At 37.3% G+C, this 16,268-nt stretch overlaps 1 protein-coding gene and 1 long non-coding RNA gene across 2 annotated transcripts in view; one reads left to right on the top strand and one right to left on the bottom strand.

Annotated features, from left to right (window-relative positions):
- The window catches only part of LOC141521163 (interferon-induced protein with tetratricopeptide repeats 1-like), a 28,288-nt gene extending 16,851 nt beyond the window's left edge, over positions 1–11,437 (top strand). Inside the window, exon 3 of the mRNA XM_074233407.1 lies at positions 8,578–11,437. Within this exon, the coding sequence (XP_074089508.1) occupies positions 8,578–10,039 (1,462 nt within the window). The 3' untranslated portion in view covers positions 10,040–11,437. The remainder of the gene's footprint in view (positions 1–8,577) is intronic.
- Positions 1–16,268, bottom strand: part of LOC141521167 (uncharacterized) — a 115,889-nt gene that overhangs the window by 30,038 nt on the left and 69,583 nt on the right. The gene's annotated exons all lie outside the window — the stretch shown is intronic.

Below are 16,268 nucleotides of genomic sequence, written 5' to 3'. Positions count from 1 at the left end.
TATCTTATATTTCTCTTAGATCTTTTCAAAATTTTTATTGAGTTCTGGTTATTTTGCAAAAAAAAAAAATCCTGAAAGTCTGGCAATTTATTGAATGTCTATTTTTTTAAAATTTAGGATTATACTTAACTTTCTTTGTTATATTTTTGCCCAATATATAGTTCTTCAAAATATAGTTTTGCAAGACATATGATCCTCTAGTGTAGCCACTGCTAGGTCTTCTGTAATTCTAATTCTAATTTTCATGCGCTTTTTAAAAAAATATTTAGCAGTTTATTATGACTGTGCCATGTTATAAATGGCTCATAAATACTTAATCTATAGTGATTAAAATGGCTTTTATTAAGATATCTTATATATCTTAATAAAAGGGCCATGTCTCTCAAGGGAAGAGGGGCCCCAAATCCTGGAAATACTAGGTATTATATACACTTTGAAAGGCTTGTTTCTCCCCCTTCATGCCAATCATTGGCTGGGGTCACAATCTAATTGATACATTCACACCCAGACCTGTTCATTGTACAAATGAACACAGGAGAGGGAACAGTAATGTCTTGAGCACAGCAAAGGAGAAAGATGCAGACTCTAAGTTAACTCAGAACTAGGTGTGGCAGACCTAATCTAATTTCAAATTTTGATCAGATTGAGGTTAAATCTTTGTCTTATACTCACATACCTGCCCACAGGCACCAATACAGGCAGACCCCAGTCTTTGTAATGTAAACTAACAATCTCCCTTCATGCACTTGTGGAACCCAATAACATCCACATATTCCTCACAATTTCCCCCATTTTCTTTTTTTTAATAAGAATTTGGGTTCCACACCTTATTAGTGATTATTTTCTTAAATCATAATGCTTGTTATTGATATGACTACTGACTTTTTCTATCAAGATTTTTACTTTCTTGTTATCAGAAACATGAATCCATACTATTTTCCAGGTTTGAATAGGACCACATGCTAACTCTCTGCTGGCCCTGGTTATTTCCTTTATCATTTGCCTATTGTCATCTATCTTTAAGCAGCAATTTGATAGATTCAATTTACCACAAACTCCTCCTTCTCTAATCAACAGATTGTCTATTACAACTCTTATATTAAATAACTCTTTCTCTCACTTGTTTTCATGGATTCCAGTGAGCAAGCCCAGGGTCCTAGTTGTCTAATTGGTAGTTGTTACCACTACAGCTTAGAATCTAATCAGGATATGCGTTGGGGTTCCATGGCCCTAACTCCCATCCTGTACCCAGGTAGCAGGCCCATAAGTCTAGTTAACAACCCCTGGCAGATGGGTATATGCAATGGTTATCACAATTTTCTTTATGTTAATGCATCCTAAACAAGGGATCCAGGTACCAACAGTACATCTCACATGAGTCTCAGTCCTCCTATCTCTATAAATTGTACAATCCAGACATGCTTCCAGACAGATGTCTTCAGATATTTGTTACTCCCTAGGAAAAAATCCTATCTAGAGTGGTACAAACCATAGTCATCCTGAAATGACTCAGTCATATGGTGTTTCTCTCCTCTAGACCAGAATCGTGCCTCAGGACACCTCTGACCAGGAACTGAGAATCTAGACTGGACTCAGGGGGACTGGCACCTAAGGAAAGTTCTCAAACTGCTGTGGACCACCACAAGTCCAACAGTTAGCCACATCCAAAGACTGGGCAATGACTTCTGTCAGCTAGATTTTCCTCCCACCATTACTAATACTCCTTTCTCTAAATCAGAGATAGGACCCTCTCTAGATAGGATATATAGACTCATGTAGGATATAATCATGCCACCCAATAATCTTGACCTCCTTTTCTCTCAGTGGAGTACTTATTCACCGTGCCTCTCCTCCTCCTTTCCATCAAAATCTGCATCCCTTGGTTGGTACATTATGTATAAGGAGAGGGTAGGGGTGACACACTTACAGAATCAAGGGGAAGTTACAGGTATCAAAAGGGGCAGATCCCCTTTGTAGCAATGTACACATAGGTGAGAGATGGTAGAGATGAATTGGTCCAGGGTCTCTCCTCTCCTGGAAACATCCAATGTCCTTCTATATGTTCTGAATTTGCTCCAAAAAGTCTTCTCCAGCTCAGGTGACTTGTTGAGACCTTCTCTTCTGGTTAAGAAACGGCTTAACATTTTACTCAGATCAAAACACATGTTTTCATCACAAGACAATAAGATTCTGGAGCTTATTACAATTTACATTTTGCCTTACTCACTGTCATATTAACATAGATATTTCACTTTAATACAATAAACTTCCATAAGTGTTTCATTATGAGTGAACTCATTGAGAATTATAAAATTTAACTTAAGCTTGTAACATATACATTTGACAATCATCTTGGTGCAAAGAATACCCAGCGTATGGCTTAAAAATAAAAAACAATCTTAACCTTTTGCTCTCCTTACAATGACTTAAATATCCTTTGCCAAAATGAATATTTTTCCTCCCCAAAATATTTCCAAATATACCATAGGTTTTTTTTTTCTGATGTACTTATCTGACTCACATTCTTTTCCTTAAACTTGACCTTGAACTGTAATTATCCTAAAAATTTCCCATTCTTCTTCTTACCTAAATATCCCCTCTAAGATAAAAATTAGGGATCGTAATTCCTATCTAAACATGTAGCTAACAGTACGTGCCAGAATCTCACATTTAACCTTATCTGGCTACTAAATCCAATTAAAACTTCTTTATCTGGTTTGTTTAAAGTACCTTATGATAAAGATCCAGCATTGTTTAGGCAGGGGATAATCAAATATCTTAGGCCAGATTTATTCTACCAGGTGAGGCATTATCCAAATGTCACATTTGAGGAAGTCAAGTTAGAAAGGGTCCAACCTCACACCACATTAAAAAGCTGCCCCTTTCAACTATTTATCCCTGACACCTGAAATCTTGAACCCATTGACTTCCCTGGCTCCAAGAACACATTGACCCAGTAATATTTCCATTTTGCTGATCATCCTGGTATCAGACATAAAAGAAAATTGATTAAGACCCGTGATCTAAAATCGTAATTTTATCTTGTTAAAACTTCAAGTTGAGTCCACTTCACTAAATTCTAATTATAGTCTTGATGGGGTCCCAATTAATGAATCTTCTACATAAAGCTCTGGGCATCCTTCCTGGGTCCTTACTAAAACCAGGAATTCTAACTATGACTGACCCTGTATGTAGGCCTCATCTTCTACTTTGTACTCGAGGCCTCTGATCTCCAGACTCACATACCTTTGTCTGTAATAATATATGTTCTATATCTATATAAAGATGGTATATCAGATTCCTCTTTCTAGCCTATTGTATTTTACAACAAATAAACATCTCTTTTGGCTAAGAGATTGCCTATCATCTCCTAAATTCTCATATAACTAAATATTGTCATAGAAAAATCTCAAATTATCTTTCTTGTGTTTGTCTTAGTCATATTACATAGGTCTTTTACTTCAAAGCAAACAGCCACAGTTTTGGGATATATAACCACAATAATCCCTATTCAATTTACCACAGACTCCTCCTTCTCCAATCAACAGATTGTCTACTACAACTCTTATATTAAATAACTCTCTGTCATTTGCATGGCTCGCAGTGAACAAGTCCAGGGCCCTAGCTGTCTAATTGGTAGTTGTTACCTCTACAGCTTAGAATTTAATCAGGATATACATTGAGTTTCTACAGCCCTAACTCCCATCCTGTACCCAAGTAGCAGGCCCATAAATCTAGGTAACAACTCCAGACCATATATACACATACATATACATATATATATATATATATATATAGAGAGAGAGAGAGAGAGAGAGAGAGAATTTCTATACATAAACTTATTTAACTATATCCATGTTTAACATACAAATCATTACTTTCAGAGTTCTTTCAAACCATTAACATGAGATGACTTTAAATTTCTCAGCATGTATTATTAGTTCCAGTATAACAAAACAGCAGTAAGAATACCACATGAATTACTAGATTGTACAAAATAATCCTTCCATACAAGTTTATTATATAATTTAAAATTTCAGTGATCCCAGAAGGGGTCATAATTTTTGATATATCCCTTATTACTCCTTCAAAGCAATCACATGGTAATTCCAGTCCTTAACATTTCAACAGGTACCCAAATAATTGTAAATATAATCTCTCTTCAATTACAAAAGAAAAACCCATCTTACTCATCAATATTACTTTACAGTGGGACCAACAACTACTATTTTCTCAGTCATCTTTCACAGTCCCCACCCCACATCAATTACCATAGGAGAAGTCTACCATCTTGACTTCTTTAAAATTAAGCATGCTATTATTAAATTACATTAAACATAAGACTCTTAGGTTAACATCTCATTCCATTAGAATCTTTTACATTTTTGCCTTCCAAGCTTCTTTACCCAGATCCCACAAAAATTCAGTCTCATACATATGCTACATTTAAAACTCCCAATGCAATTCTTATTTATGCCATGGTTAATCTGATGGCAAAGGACTAAATCATTAGATGAAACCTCTATTCATTTTGTTTGCTATCAACTTTACAATTTTAACTTTTCCTTACAGTTTAGTTTGATAAAAGTATTAGAGTACCTTGTACAAATAATCCAGCTTTCACATTCCAAAACACCATGCAAAGTAACACAATTATTATCATTATTAGGTTTAACATTAAAATGAATTAGAGAATTAATGAGCCCTCTCCATAAATGCCCTTCACAAAACTCTTTCCTCTTTGTGTTCTTTTTCCCAAAAGAAATCACTAAATATTCCTGATAACATGATTATTATTATTCAGTGTCATAGTCTCCCAAGTTTCTTCACATAAAATTAATACCAATTATATATTTTTCTTCTTAGTAACATAATATCCCTTTCCTTTAACTCAAAAGTGTTTCAAATATCCTAACCAATTTAATAATCTAGGTTATTTAATTCCTCCCATTTTGTACAAATTTTGTCAGAATGTAACAGGACTAATTCCCCTGTTAAAACCCTCAGAGTGATTCCCAAAACTTCAGTTCAGAAATGGGTTAATTTTTAAAAACAGAGTGAGGGTCAGGAGTACAGAACTTTTAGGCCACATAGCCAGAGCAGAGGCATTCATTAAATATTATTTCTTTTCAATAAACTGTGTCTCCCAATCCCTGATTTGTATATTTTCTTCCTTTTCCAACCAAACATCACCTCACCTGCGGCTGGTTCTCTTTCTCTTTAAAGCTAAGCACTCAAAGTCTGCTGTCCCGTCTTCCTCCATGGATGGTGCACTCCTCCAGCTAAACTCAGAGTTAAAGTCTTAGCAAAATGGTGGATCAGAGCACCATTTGTGCATACCCCCTCAATCTCTTCCCCTAACCCAGGGAAAAATCATGGGGGTCTTTCCCAGACATAAGAATAAGAAATCTCCCAGGGACACAGACACAATTAACCTTTTTGATGTAGGTTGAAGGAATGATCTGTGTTCTCCTCAGGGATAACACAGACTCCCATATCAGGGAGAGAGAGGGTGGAAAATCAGTTACTTGAGTAAAGAAAGTCAGCCATGTATGGGAGTTCCTGCCAAAGAATTAGTGTTTCAAATAGTCAGATCACTAAGTTTGAACACTGGTTATCAGAGACAGTGGTAGAGATCAATAAGGGGAAGGTTGAAAATAAGAGTCTAGGTACTTTTATAGTTTTCATTTTATGTGGAGAGGTGACTGCACCTTTTTAACTGTGACTTTCAGGGATCTTTCGTCATTATTATTGAATGGAGTTAGAAGCTTCTGGATATGACCACATATTTTCCTCTCCTGCTACTTCCAGTGATGTAAAAGTATTTTTGAATTTAAAAAAGAAATAATGAAACTTGAGAACATAGCTCTCTGAGTGCTGGTTTGTGAGGGTGTGTGTGTGTGTGTGTGTGTGTGTATGTGTGTGTATGTATGTATGTGTGTGTGTGTACACAATGTAATAGCAGTTACATCCCTAGGTTGTTATGAAAATTAAATGAGATAATATTTTAAAGCACAGTGTCTGGCACCTAGGAAGCACTGAAATATTTTTTACAAAATTTAATTGTTTTTAAACTTATTTCCTTTCTTCATTATTCACAAATATGATGACTACTTCCTTCCTTTTCCTTTACTTTATTTGTGCTGTGACTTTTTCTATTGCATCAATAGAACAGTTTGGAGACTAAGTTGGAAGACTTAATCCCTCCAACACTACTTTCCCATAAATTTTTGTCCACTAGGTTGTCCTTACTCCCATCACTTGGGGTCTTTCGGTTTATCAAACCCAGTGCTATTATCTCTATTTGCTTCTAGATTTTGTGAACTTAATTCATTTTTACTTTGTCCTTTAGGTCTAACAGAACTAAGAAGTTTCTATCATTATAGATTAAAATAGAGTAGTTAGGTTTTCTTTGTTACCCAAGGTTCCTTTGAAGAAGTGATGTATATTGTCAAGCATGTGTTATAAAGGAATCATTCAAATTATTATGCTCAAATTATTGAGGTTCAGGATACAGGTCTTTTCTCCAAAGAATTCAGATTGAGGTTTTCTCCATTTCAAGCAAAGTACATTTATTTTGTGAATCAAGCTCCCCAAGGGTAGGCTGGTCTCAAAGACAGAAAGCAACTCAACTGAGGAGTGGGAAGCTCTTCAAGGGGCAGGAACAGGAGATAATCAGGAACATGTAGATTGGGGGCAATACCTAAGACACTTAATTTTTTCAGGATACGACTGAGATTTATTGTCTTATTGATAGGGAGTTTGTCTTGTACCTGGGGCAATGGTTTTATTGGTCCTTGTCAGGGGAAAGTTCCTTCACTGAGGTTCAGTTACCTCATCAATGCCCTAGTGTCAAAGGTGAGCACAACTATTTGTTAATATTGAACCCCACAGAACACAAAGTCCATGGTCCAGAAGGAAGAGAAGAATGGTTTGTATCTGGGACCAGTCAACCGTAGGAAAGGAAACACTTAACTTGAAATGGGAAGGACTGAGCCTAGTGGCAATTTTTATAGAAATACATCTTCCATAGTAACTACATCAGTCTTGGAGTCATTGACTCCAAAGAGGGCAGAACAGGAGGGGAGGAACATGGAATTCTTGCCCCTCTCCTCCTGCTACACTTAAGACCTGAGGAATCTTCATATGTCTAGCAAGGAATGCATTGAAACTTCTCCTCTCTCCCTTCCATAAAAAAGAGACTTGATAGGGAGAGCCAACTAGGCAGAATTCTTTGGGCTTGGTTACTTATTTACTTTCTTAAGGAATGAAGGAATAATAAAATTTTTGAAGGACCCAAATAGTTGTCTGTGTGGGAGTGAAGTTGGGCAGAGGTCATTCTAGTTTTCTTTACATTGTTTGTTCAATATCTTATAATAAAATGTCCTTCCTTCCTTCCTCTTCTTCCTGTATTAATTGGGTGTCCTATCCATAGAAATAGAAATTTTGATTGTTGAAATCTCACAAGATTTCTTGGATTCAGGTGCTAAATTTTTTCCCTGTTTCTTATTTATAGATTCCATCATAAAAAAAATAGGACAATTAACTTTTTTTGTCCTATGTAGTTTCATTTTATGATTTCTTGAAAGAGAGCTCTGAAAAACTACACATTGATAAAATCCATTGGAATTCACATGGAGTTACTTGGACATGCCTTAAACCAAAATAAATCCAGTTCTCACTTATTGACCAATGAATGGTTTTGACCCAATCCTAACTTGGTCATTGAGGGCAGAAAGGTGGCACAGTGGATCGAGCATTGGCCTTGAAGTCAAGATGACAGGAGTTCAAATTCAACCTCAAATTCCCTTAACTGTTACTAGCTGTATGACCTTGAGCAAGTAATTTAATCCTGATTGCCTTGCACCCAGGGCCATCTCCAGTCATTCTGATTCATATCTGACCACTGGACCCAGATGACTCTGGAGGGAAAAGTAAGGCTGATGACTCAAATCTAATTTATGTGTTTGCTATGGCATCACCTCCCTGATGTCATGATCTTCTTTGAAAATGAAGGACAAATAGTAATTACTTGATCATATTTTAGGTTTTGATTACTCAGAGTGAATGTAAATAGCAATTGTTTCTGTTTTTATCAGAAGCCCTGAGGGTCTTTTATTGCCAGATTGTCTCTCTGTCTTTTATCTATCTATCTATCTATCTGTCTATCTATCTTTCTATCTCTCTCTCTATGTGTCTGACTATTATCTCTCTCTCATTCTGTCTGTTTATTTCGAGTAGACTAACTAGACCATCTTCTGTTCATTTCTTAGTAGCTTTAATCATTGAATGGATGTTGCCTCAGACAAATTGAGACCTGGGAAAGACTTTAGCTTAAAACAGCCAAGGTCTCCCTCTATATCTGAGGCCATCTCCAGTTTTCTTGAGCTATATCTTGCCACTGAATCCAGGTGGTTCTGGAGGAAAGAGTGAGGTTGATAGTTCTGCACTGCCCTACCTCACAAATCCAATCACCTGAGACTCAAGTCATCACCCTTATGATGTCACTAGTTCTTTTGGAGAAGGAAGGACAAGCAATAACATAATAATAATGAAATATTCTATTTTTATCCTCAGTGAGACATCTGAGAAGAATCACATGATGGATGCCCTGCTTGAGTTAAGATGCCACTTCACATGGGATTTAATGGGAGTAGACACAGACTTGGCTGATTTAGAATACAGAATATGGGAAGAGATTGAGTTCTTGGACACAAAATTCAATGTGGGAATTCACAACACATTGGCCTATGTGAAACATTTAAAGGGTCAAAATGAGCAGGCTCTGGAAAGTTTGAGACAAGCCGAAGAACAAATCCAACAGCTTCATGATGATGAAGCAGAGATTAAAAGCCTTGTGACCTGGGGGAACTATGCCTGGATCTATTATCACATGGACAAACTTGCTGAAGTCCAAATTTACCTGGACAAGATAGAAACATTTTGTAAGAGGCATTCAAGTCCCTTCCGCTATAAGGTTGAACTTCCAGAAATTGACTGTGAGGAAGGGTGGTGCCTGCTCAAGTTTGGAAAGGACTGTTATGAAAGGGCCAGAGCTTGTTTCCAAAAGGCTCTGGAATCTCAGCCTGAGAATCCTGAATTCTACACTGGATTTGCAATTGTCATATATCGTCTGGATCATCTTGGCAGAGAAGATGGTCCTAGAATTTCTCTAGAAGCACTAAGACGGGCAGTCACAATCAACCCAGAAGATAATTACCTTAAGGTTCTTCTTGCACTGAAACTACAAAATGCAGACCATATAGAGGAAGGAGAAAAGTATCTTGAAGAAGCTTTAAAAAATAGGTCATCACAGACTTACATCCTTCGTTATGCAGCTAAATTTTATCGCAGGAAACAGTGTCTGGATAAAGCTCTTCAACTCTTAGAATCTGCTTTGAAGACCACTCCATCCTCTGCTACCCTGCATTATGAGGTGGGACTTTGTTACAAAGCAAAAATGATTCAAATCAAGAAAGTTGCCAATTATGCACGAAAAGACACAGATAGACAAGAACTTAAGAGAGTAATTGAGGTAGCCATAACTCATTTTAACACCTCAATAGGGCTTAGACCCACATTTGAATCAAATTATATAGAACTAGGCAACCTGTATGCAGAAGTAGGTGACATCCATAAAGCAGAAGAAAACTATCAGAAGGTATTGAACATGAAGAAACTTCCAGATTACATAAGGCAAAATGTCCACTATCGTTATGGCTGCTTTCTAGAGTTTAAAAAAAGGTCTGAGGCTGATGCTCTCATCCAATACCTGGCAGGACTAAAAATAAACACAGATAATAAATTTATAAAAAACAAACTTCTAATTACTTTGGAGAAATTAGTTAAAAAGCATCTTTCACAAAATGAATCAGATGTGGTGAATTGGAGTCTCCTGGGGTTTATCTACAAAGTGAAAGGTGAACAAAGGGAAGCCATGCAGTTCTATGAGAAAGCCCTGGAGTTGGGCTCCACCCTTCTGCTTTCTAAAACATCTCTCTTTCCTCCAGATGCTGCTCAAACACTCTCCTATTTTTAAAGCCTTTGCCCATCCCCTTAGCTCCTTGTGCATTCTTTTCTCTGCATTTACAGAGTTTACATACATTTTTGCCTATTCCATTCATATTCCTTCTGTATGTTCTTTTATACTGACTTGTCTAGTAGAATCAACTTCTTTGAGAGTAAGCATATTTCATTCTTTGGATTTGAATCTTAAATATCTAGCACAGTAAAGTGCTAATAAATGTTCAATGACTGGTTGACTGACTGATAGATGGAGGCATGAAGTGAATGCTGAACATGAAAGCTCTCAACCATGGTTTCATGATGTATCTGCCTTCTGTACAAAACTGTTTGTGAATTAGACCCCAAAGTGTCATAAGTGTCTGAGGCTAGTTTAACTACTTATTAACTGTGTAGCCAATCTTTAGAAAGGAGAGAGAAGTAGTGTTGAAGTCAAGAATACCAGTTTTCATGTCCTGCTTCTGGCACACACTTTTTGTGTAACCCTGAACAAGTCATTCCCTTTGTAGTCTCTAGTCAACTCTCTCAGACTAAATGTTGTAAGGAAGATATTGTGCTGTTCTGTGTTGATAAAGGCATTTTCCTCACATGGAAGTCCTTGACATGAATAGCCATACCATCTCCTCTTGACCAACTTGAAGAATAGCCAAGCTGTACCATTTTTTCTTGCCTAACTTAAGGAGTAACTCAACTTTAGGGTCTCCTCTTGGCAACCTGAGGAATAGCACATCCATCTTATGACCACCAAGTCAATGGAGACATTTCCTTGCTTCACCCAACTCATAAACCTGCTGACATGTGTCAAATAGCTACCAATGGAATTATTCTACATTTGAGATAGTTCTTCAATGCCAAGGTATCAGATTCTATAAAAATAGGCCCTGGAAGGAGAAGCCATCTCATGAAGATCTGAGGTCCTCTTCTACAGAGAGAAACATGAACCCTTTAATAAAGTGCCATTGGCTCAGAACTCTGCCTCAGACTGTTTTATTGAAAATGGGACAAGGTTTGGGGGAGGGGAGAGATTTGTGCTCTGACACAACTGAGAGAGCAATAATTAAGGCTAGACTGGACACATTTGAGGAAAAGTTTGTCCTTTTCAACATTAAACTATCAAGGCATATGCTAAACATGGAAACAATCTCACCTTCTTCTGACCTTAGAGGGTCATTTTGACTTTAAAGTTAAACGGAAAGGGAAAAAAAGTTATTTTCACTTATATTTGGTTAGAATTAAGCCAGTCGGTGATAATCAGAGCTAAATTTCCAGGAAGTTGTAATAAAAGGTTACATTTTGCTGAATATTCACTTATAAAGCACCATTAAGACCTAGTTGACCAGTCTTAGGATCCTAGATATTAAACCCAAAAAATAAGCATTGGATCCCTGAATATTACAGCTTTTTCTGTAGGAAAGACCTTCTAGAGATTCATTTGTGGAATAGATTTCTCAGGTACTACCTTTGAGTCTCTTGAGTCACTTGAGTCTCTTGAGACTCAAAGGTAGTACCTGAGAAATCTATTCCAATTTGTTCAAGTCCAATTTCTCCAAAGATTATCACTCTTAGCTGAGAACTTTTTTTTTAGTTTTTTCAAGACAATGGGGTTAAGTGGCTTGACCAAGGCCACACAGCTAGGTAATTATTATTAAGGTCTGAGGCTGGATTTGAACTCAGGTACTCCTGACTCCAAGGCTGGTGCTCCATTCACTGCACCACCTAATCACCCCTAGTTGAGAACTTTCAAAGGAAAGATGGGGGTCAGACATTAGAGGTGAAATGCATTCTACAGGATCCAAATTGGAAGAAGGGTGAATTCCTTGTCAGGGGATTACTAAAGAAAAGGCTATTAAGCCATACAAAGTTATGTTGAAAATATAAAGGGTTTAGTGAATGCTTTGGTCAAAGCATGGGACTTTTCATTGTTAGAACATTATGAAATTTTGTTGAATAATTTCCCAAAATCAATTTAGAACAAATGAACTATTGAAATTCATCATTAGGGGCAGCTAGGTGGCATAGTGGATAAAGCACTGGCCCTGGAGTCAGGAGTACCTGGGTTCAAATCCCATCTCAGACACTTAATACCTTGGGCAAGCCACTTAACCCCATTTGTCTTACAAAAACCTAAAAAAAATTGTTCATCATTTTCAGGTTTTCTTCCTGGGATTATACTTCTGCAAAAAAGTTTGGAGAAATGACCTAATTACCTCTTCTTTATATGAGGAACTTATTCAAAATACAAAGTGCAATTTAAATGGGTAAGCCTAATTGGCATAACAGACTAAAGCAATTTGTATTTTTATTAAATTATATGTTTTTATAAAATTCTAATAGAATTAAGACCATTAGGCAATAGAAGAATTAGCCTGAAAGAGGGATCCCAGCTACAAGATGAATTAACATAATTTCTAAACTTAATAGGGGGAGACAAAATCTCCTAGAAAAAAACTTAGGAGATGTTTGGATCTGAATTAATGTTGGGTCTTTTTTATATATTCTGCATGTCAATTTTGTAACTGATGAAACGAAGTTCACAACTTGAGGGGTTCTTTCCTTCAGATAGAAAAGGGACCTTAAGAGAATGAGAAATATATGTCTCTTTTATATAGGCTTTTTGCTAAGCCATAGCTAACAGATGTTTTATCTAGTCCTTTTCTTCTGGCATGATCAACTGAAAGAAATACATTATTTTTAAAAAGATAATTTGAAAAGATAATTTAAAAACAAAGCTTTAAAAGATGAAATTTTCTTTTTCTCTGTTTCCAACCTGGATCATGGTAGAGATTGATGAAATACAGAAACTAACTGAAAACTAAGAGCCAAAAACAAAGATTGGAAACTAAATTTGTAAAAAATCATAAAAAAAGAGTTGGATACAATTATAAAGTATTTTGTTGAGCTTATGGGGTACTAGCAAAGTCTATAGAGTTTAATGAAAACAACAGCAATGTTCTTTGTCTCAGTTTCCCAAATGTGAGATTTGGAAAATGGCAGATTTAAAGTTTTGTTCAAGGCATTTGACTACCCATATGGCCTCTGCCTGAAAACTGACACTTTTTGAGAATCCCACATTGTTGAACTTCTTTCATCTGATCATGAGCTTTGGGTGCTGGAAAACTGTTTAATAAATGTTGAATTCCCATGGTTCTCCTCCCCTGCTTCTGTTTATTCTTCTATCTCATTCAGAGGTGGGTGGCCCTTCATCTTCCTTCTTACTTTATCTATCAACCTCTTTCCCTTCTCCCTTCTCTTCTCCTTAGAGAGCTTCTGAACATACAGGGATACACATCTCTTTTTTGCAGTCATTTTCCAAGTGACATTACTAAGGAAATGGGTCAGCACCCTTCCAGTCTGATATGTTCAATAAAGGGGCATCTCAATCTGAATGCTCCCCTGACTCAGCACCCAGTAAGTCCCTTGCCAAAATCACCTTTAAAATAGTAAGATGTAACAGACCAGGAGGGAGGACAGAACCTCACACACTGAGTGTGGGAGTGTCCCAAAAGCTCAGGAAGCACCCAAAAAAAACAGGCTTAGGCTGGGAAAATGAACAAGCAAAGAAATAAGAGGAAGACCATTGAGAAATATTTTGCAAATGAGCCCAAGAAGGATCAAAATACTCAGTCTGAAGATGAGGAAGTACAAGCTCCTGCATCTACAGACTCCAAGAAAAAACAGAAATTGGGCTCAGGCTACGATAGAGCTCAAAAAAGACTTTGAAAATCAAATGAGGGAGTTGGAAGAAAAACTGGGAAAAGAAAGGAGAGAGATGCAGGAAAAACATGAAAATAAAGTCATCAGCTTAGTCAAGGAAATCCAAAAAATGCTGAAGAAAATAGCATGCTAAAAACCAGCTTAGGTCAAATGGATAAAACAGTTCAAAAATGTTATTGAGGAGAAGAATGCTTTAAAAATCAAAATTGGCCAGATGGAAAAAGAGATAAGAAAACTCTCTGAGGAGAATAAATCCTTCAAAGAATAGAATTCAGGGAGATTGATGAATTTACCAGAAATCAGGAATCAATACTTCAAAACCAAAAAAATGAAAAATTAGAAGAAAATGTGAAATATCTCATTGAAAAAACAACTGATATGGAAAACAGACTTAGGAAAGATAATTTGAAAATTATTGAAAGTCATGATCAGGAAAAGAGCCTTGACATCATTTTCAAAGAATTACTACAGGAAAATTGCCCTGGTATTCTAGAAGCAGAGGGCAAAATAGAAATGGAGAGAATCCACCAATCCCCCTCGAGAAAGAGATCCCAAAAACCCAACCCCTAGGAATATTATAGCCCAGTTCCAGAACTCCCAAGTCAAAGAGAAAATATTACAAGCAGCCAGAAGGACACAGTTCAAATATCGTGGAGCTGCAGTCAGGATCACACAGGACTTAGCAGCAACTACATTGGAAGCTCGTAGGGCTTGGAATACAATATACTGGAAGGCAAAAGAGCTTAGAATGCAGCCAAGAATGAACTACCCAGCAAGGCTGAATGTCCTCTTCCAGGGAAAAAGATGAACTTTCAATGAACCAGGAGAATTTCAAAGGTTCCTTTGGGAACGGCCAGAGCTGAACAGAAGGTTTGATCTTCAGATATAGGACTCAGGTGAAGCATGGAGATTGGAGGAGAGGGGGGAAATATGAGGGACTTAATGAGGGTGAACTGCATGTATAGAAAAATGATACTGATAATATTCATATGAACCATCTCAGTTAATAGAGCAGGTAGAGGGAGCTTTTATAGTTGAAGCACAGAAGAAAGATGAATTTGAAGATAAAATATGGTGTAAAAATGGAGTCAATAGGAAAAAAAGGGAAATGGAAAGGGAGAAAGAAAAAGGAGAGGGGGAATAGTCCAAGATATTTCACATAATAAAATTTTTTTTATTACAATGCGCTATTGCAATGATATGGAAGGGGGGAGGCAAGGGGGAATGAGGGAAACTTTGCTCTCATCAGAGATGGCTAGGAGAGGAAACAGCAAATATACTCAATGGGGTATAGGCATCTGGAGTAAGAAGGAGGGGGGAGCAGGGGGAAGGGGTGGGGATGTGAATAAAGAAGGAGAGGATGGACCATGGGGGGACAGTGTTCAAATATAACACATTTTCTTTTTTACTTCTTGCAAGGGGTTGGGATTGGATGGCCTGCCCAAGACCATAGGGCCAGGTGGATTCTGGGCCTAAGGGGTGGTATGGGGGCTCAGGGCTTCTTGGCCCCAGGACCAGGGATCTGTCTGCTGTGCCACTCAGCGACCCTACAGCAGAGTCAGAGTGAAAGGAGAGAGAAAATATAGTACATGGTAGTGGAGAAATAAGAAAGGAGGGAGTTGCGATCAGCAATGGCAATGTTGGAAAAATATAGAAGTAACTTTTGTGATGAACTTATCATAAAGAATGTGATCCACTCACAACAGAGTTGATGGTGTTGGAACAAAGACTGAAGCACATTTTTTGTTATTATTATTTGGGGGAGGGTGTAGGGCAAGTGGGGCTGGGTGGCCTGCCTGGAGCCACATAGGAGAATGATCTTTGGGTGTCTGAAGCCTGATTCGGACCCAAGTGCTCCTGGCTCAAGGGCCAATGCTCTGTCTGCCACCCAGCCACCCCTACTATTATTACTATTTTATTTTATGTTGGGTCTTTTTTTTTTCTTTCTTCTTTTTGGTTTTTGCAGGGCAGTGAGGATCGGGTGGCTTGCATGTCACATGGATGGGTAATTATTGGGTTTACGAGGCTGGATATGGACTCGGGTGCTCATGGCTCCAGGGCTGGTGCTTCATCCATTGCGCCACCTGGCCATACCTACAATTATTACTATTATTTTTTTTAATTTTAATTTTTTTCTCGCCCCTTTACTTTTTTGCCCAAGCAAGTCTATCTATATTCATGGGGGGCGGGGGGAGAGGTATTTTGTTTACTTGTAAACAAGTATATTTTATTAATGTAAAAAAAACATTTGTACGAAATGAGAATTAAAAAACATTAAAAAAATAGTAAGATATTATATAGACTTCAGTTCATTTGCTCTTATGTTCTCATTTGGAAATGAACAGTAAGGTTCAGAAAAGTGAGATGTCCCAGATCAAACAGTTGTCCCACCTCCTACTCTGGGCCCCTTAAACCAGAGGTGCTCTACTCACAACACTCAGATCCTAAATGACAGGAAGCTGAACCAGATTAAAATGCAATTGATAAATATATAACAAGAAAAATTAAATGTAATAGAACATAAGGAGGAT

This window comes from Macrotis lagotis, chromosome 4 (genome assembly GCF_037893015.1).
Source record: "Macrotis lagotis isolate mMagLag1 chromosome 4, bilby.v1.9.chrom.fasta, whole genome shotgun sequence".
NCBI lineage: Eukaryota > Metazoa > Chordata > Mammalia > Peramelemorphia > Peramelidae > Macrotis > Macrotis lagotis.
Note: the sequence above shows the minus strand (reverse complement) of the source record. Positions and strands in the feature narration are given on the sequence as shown.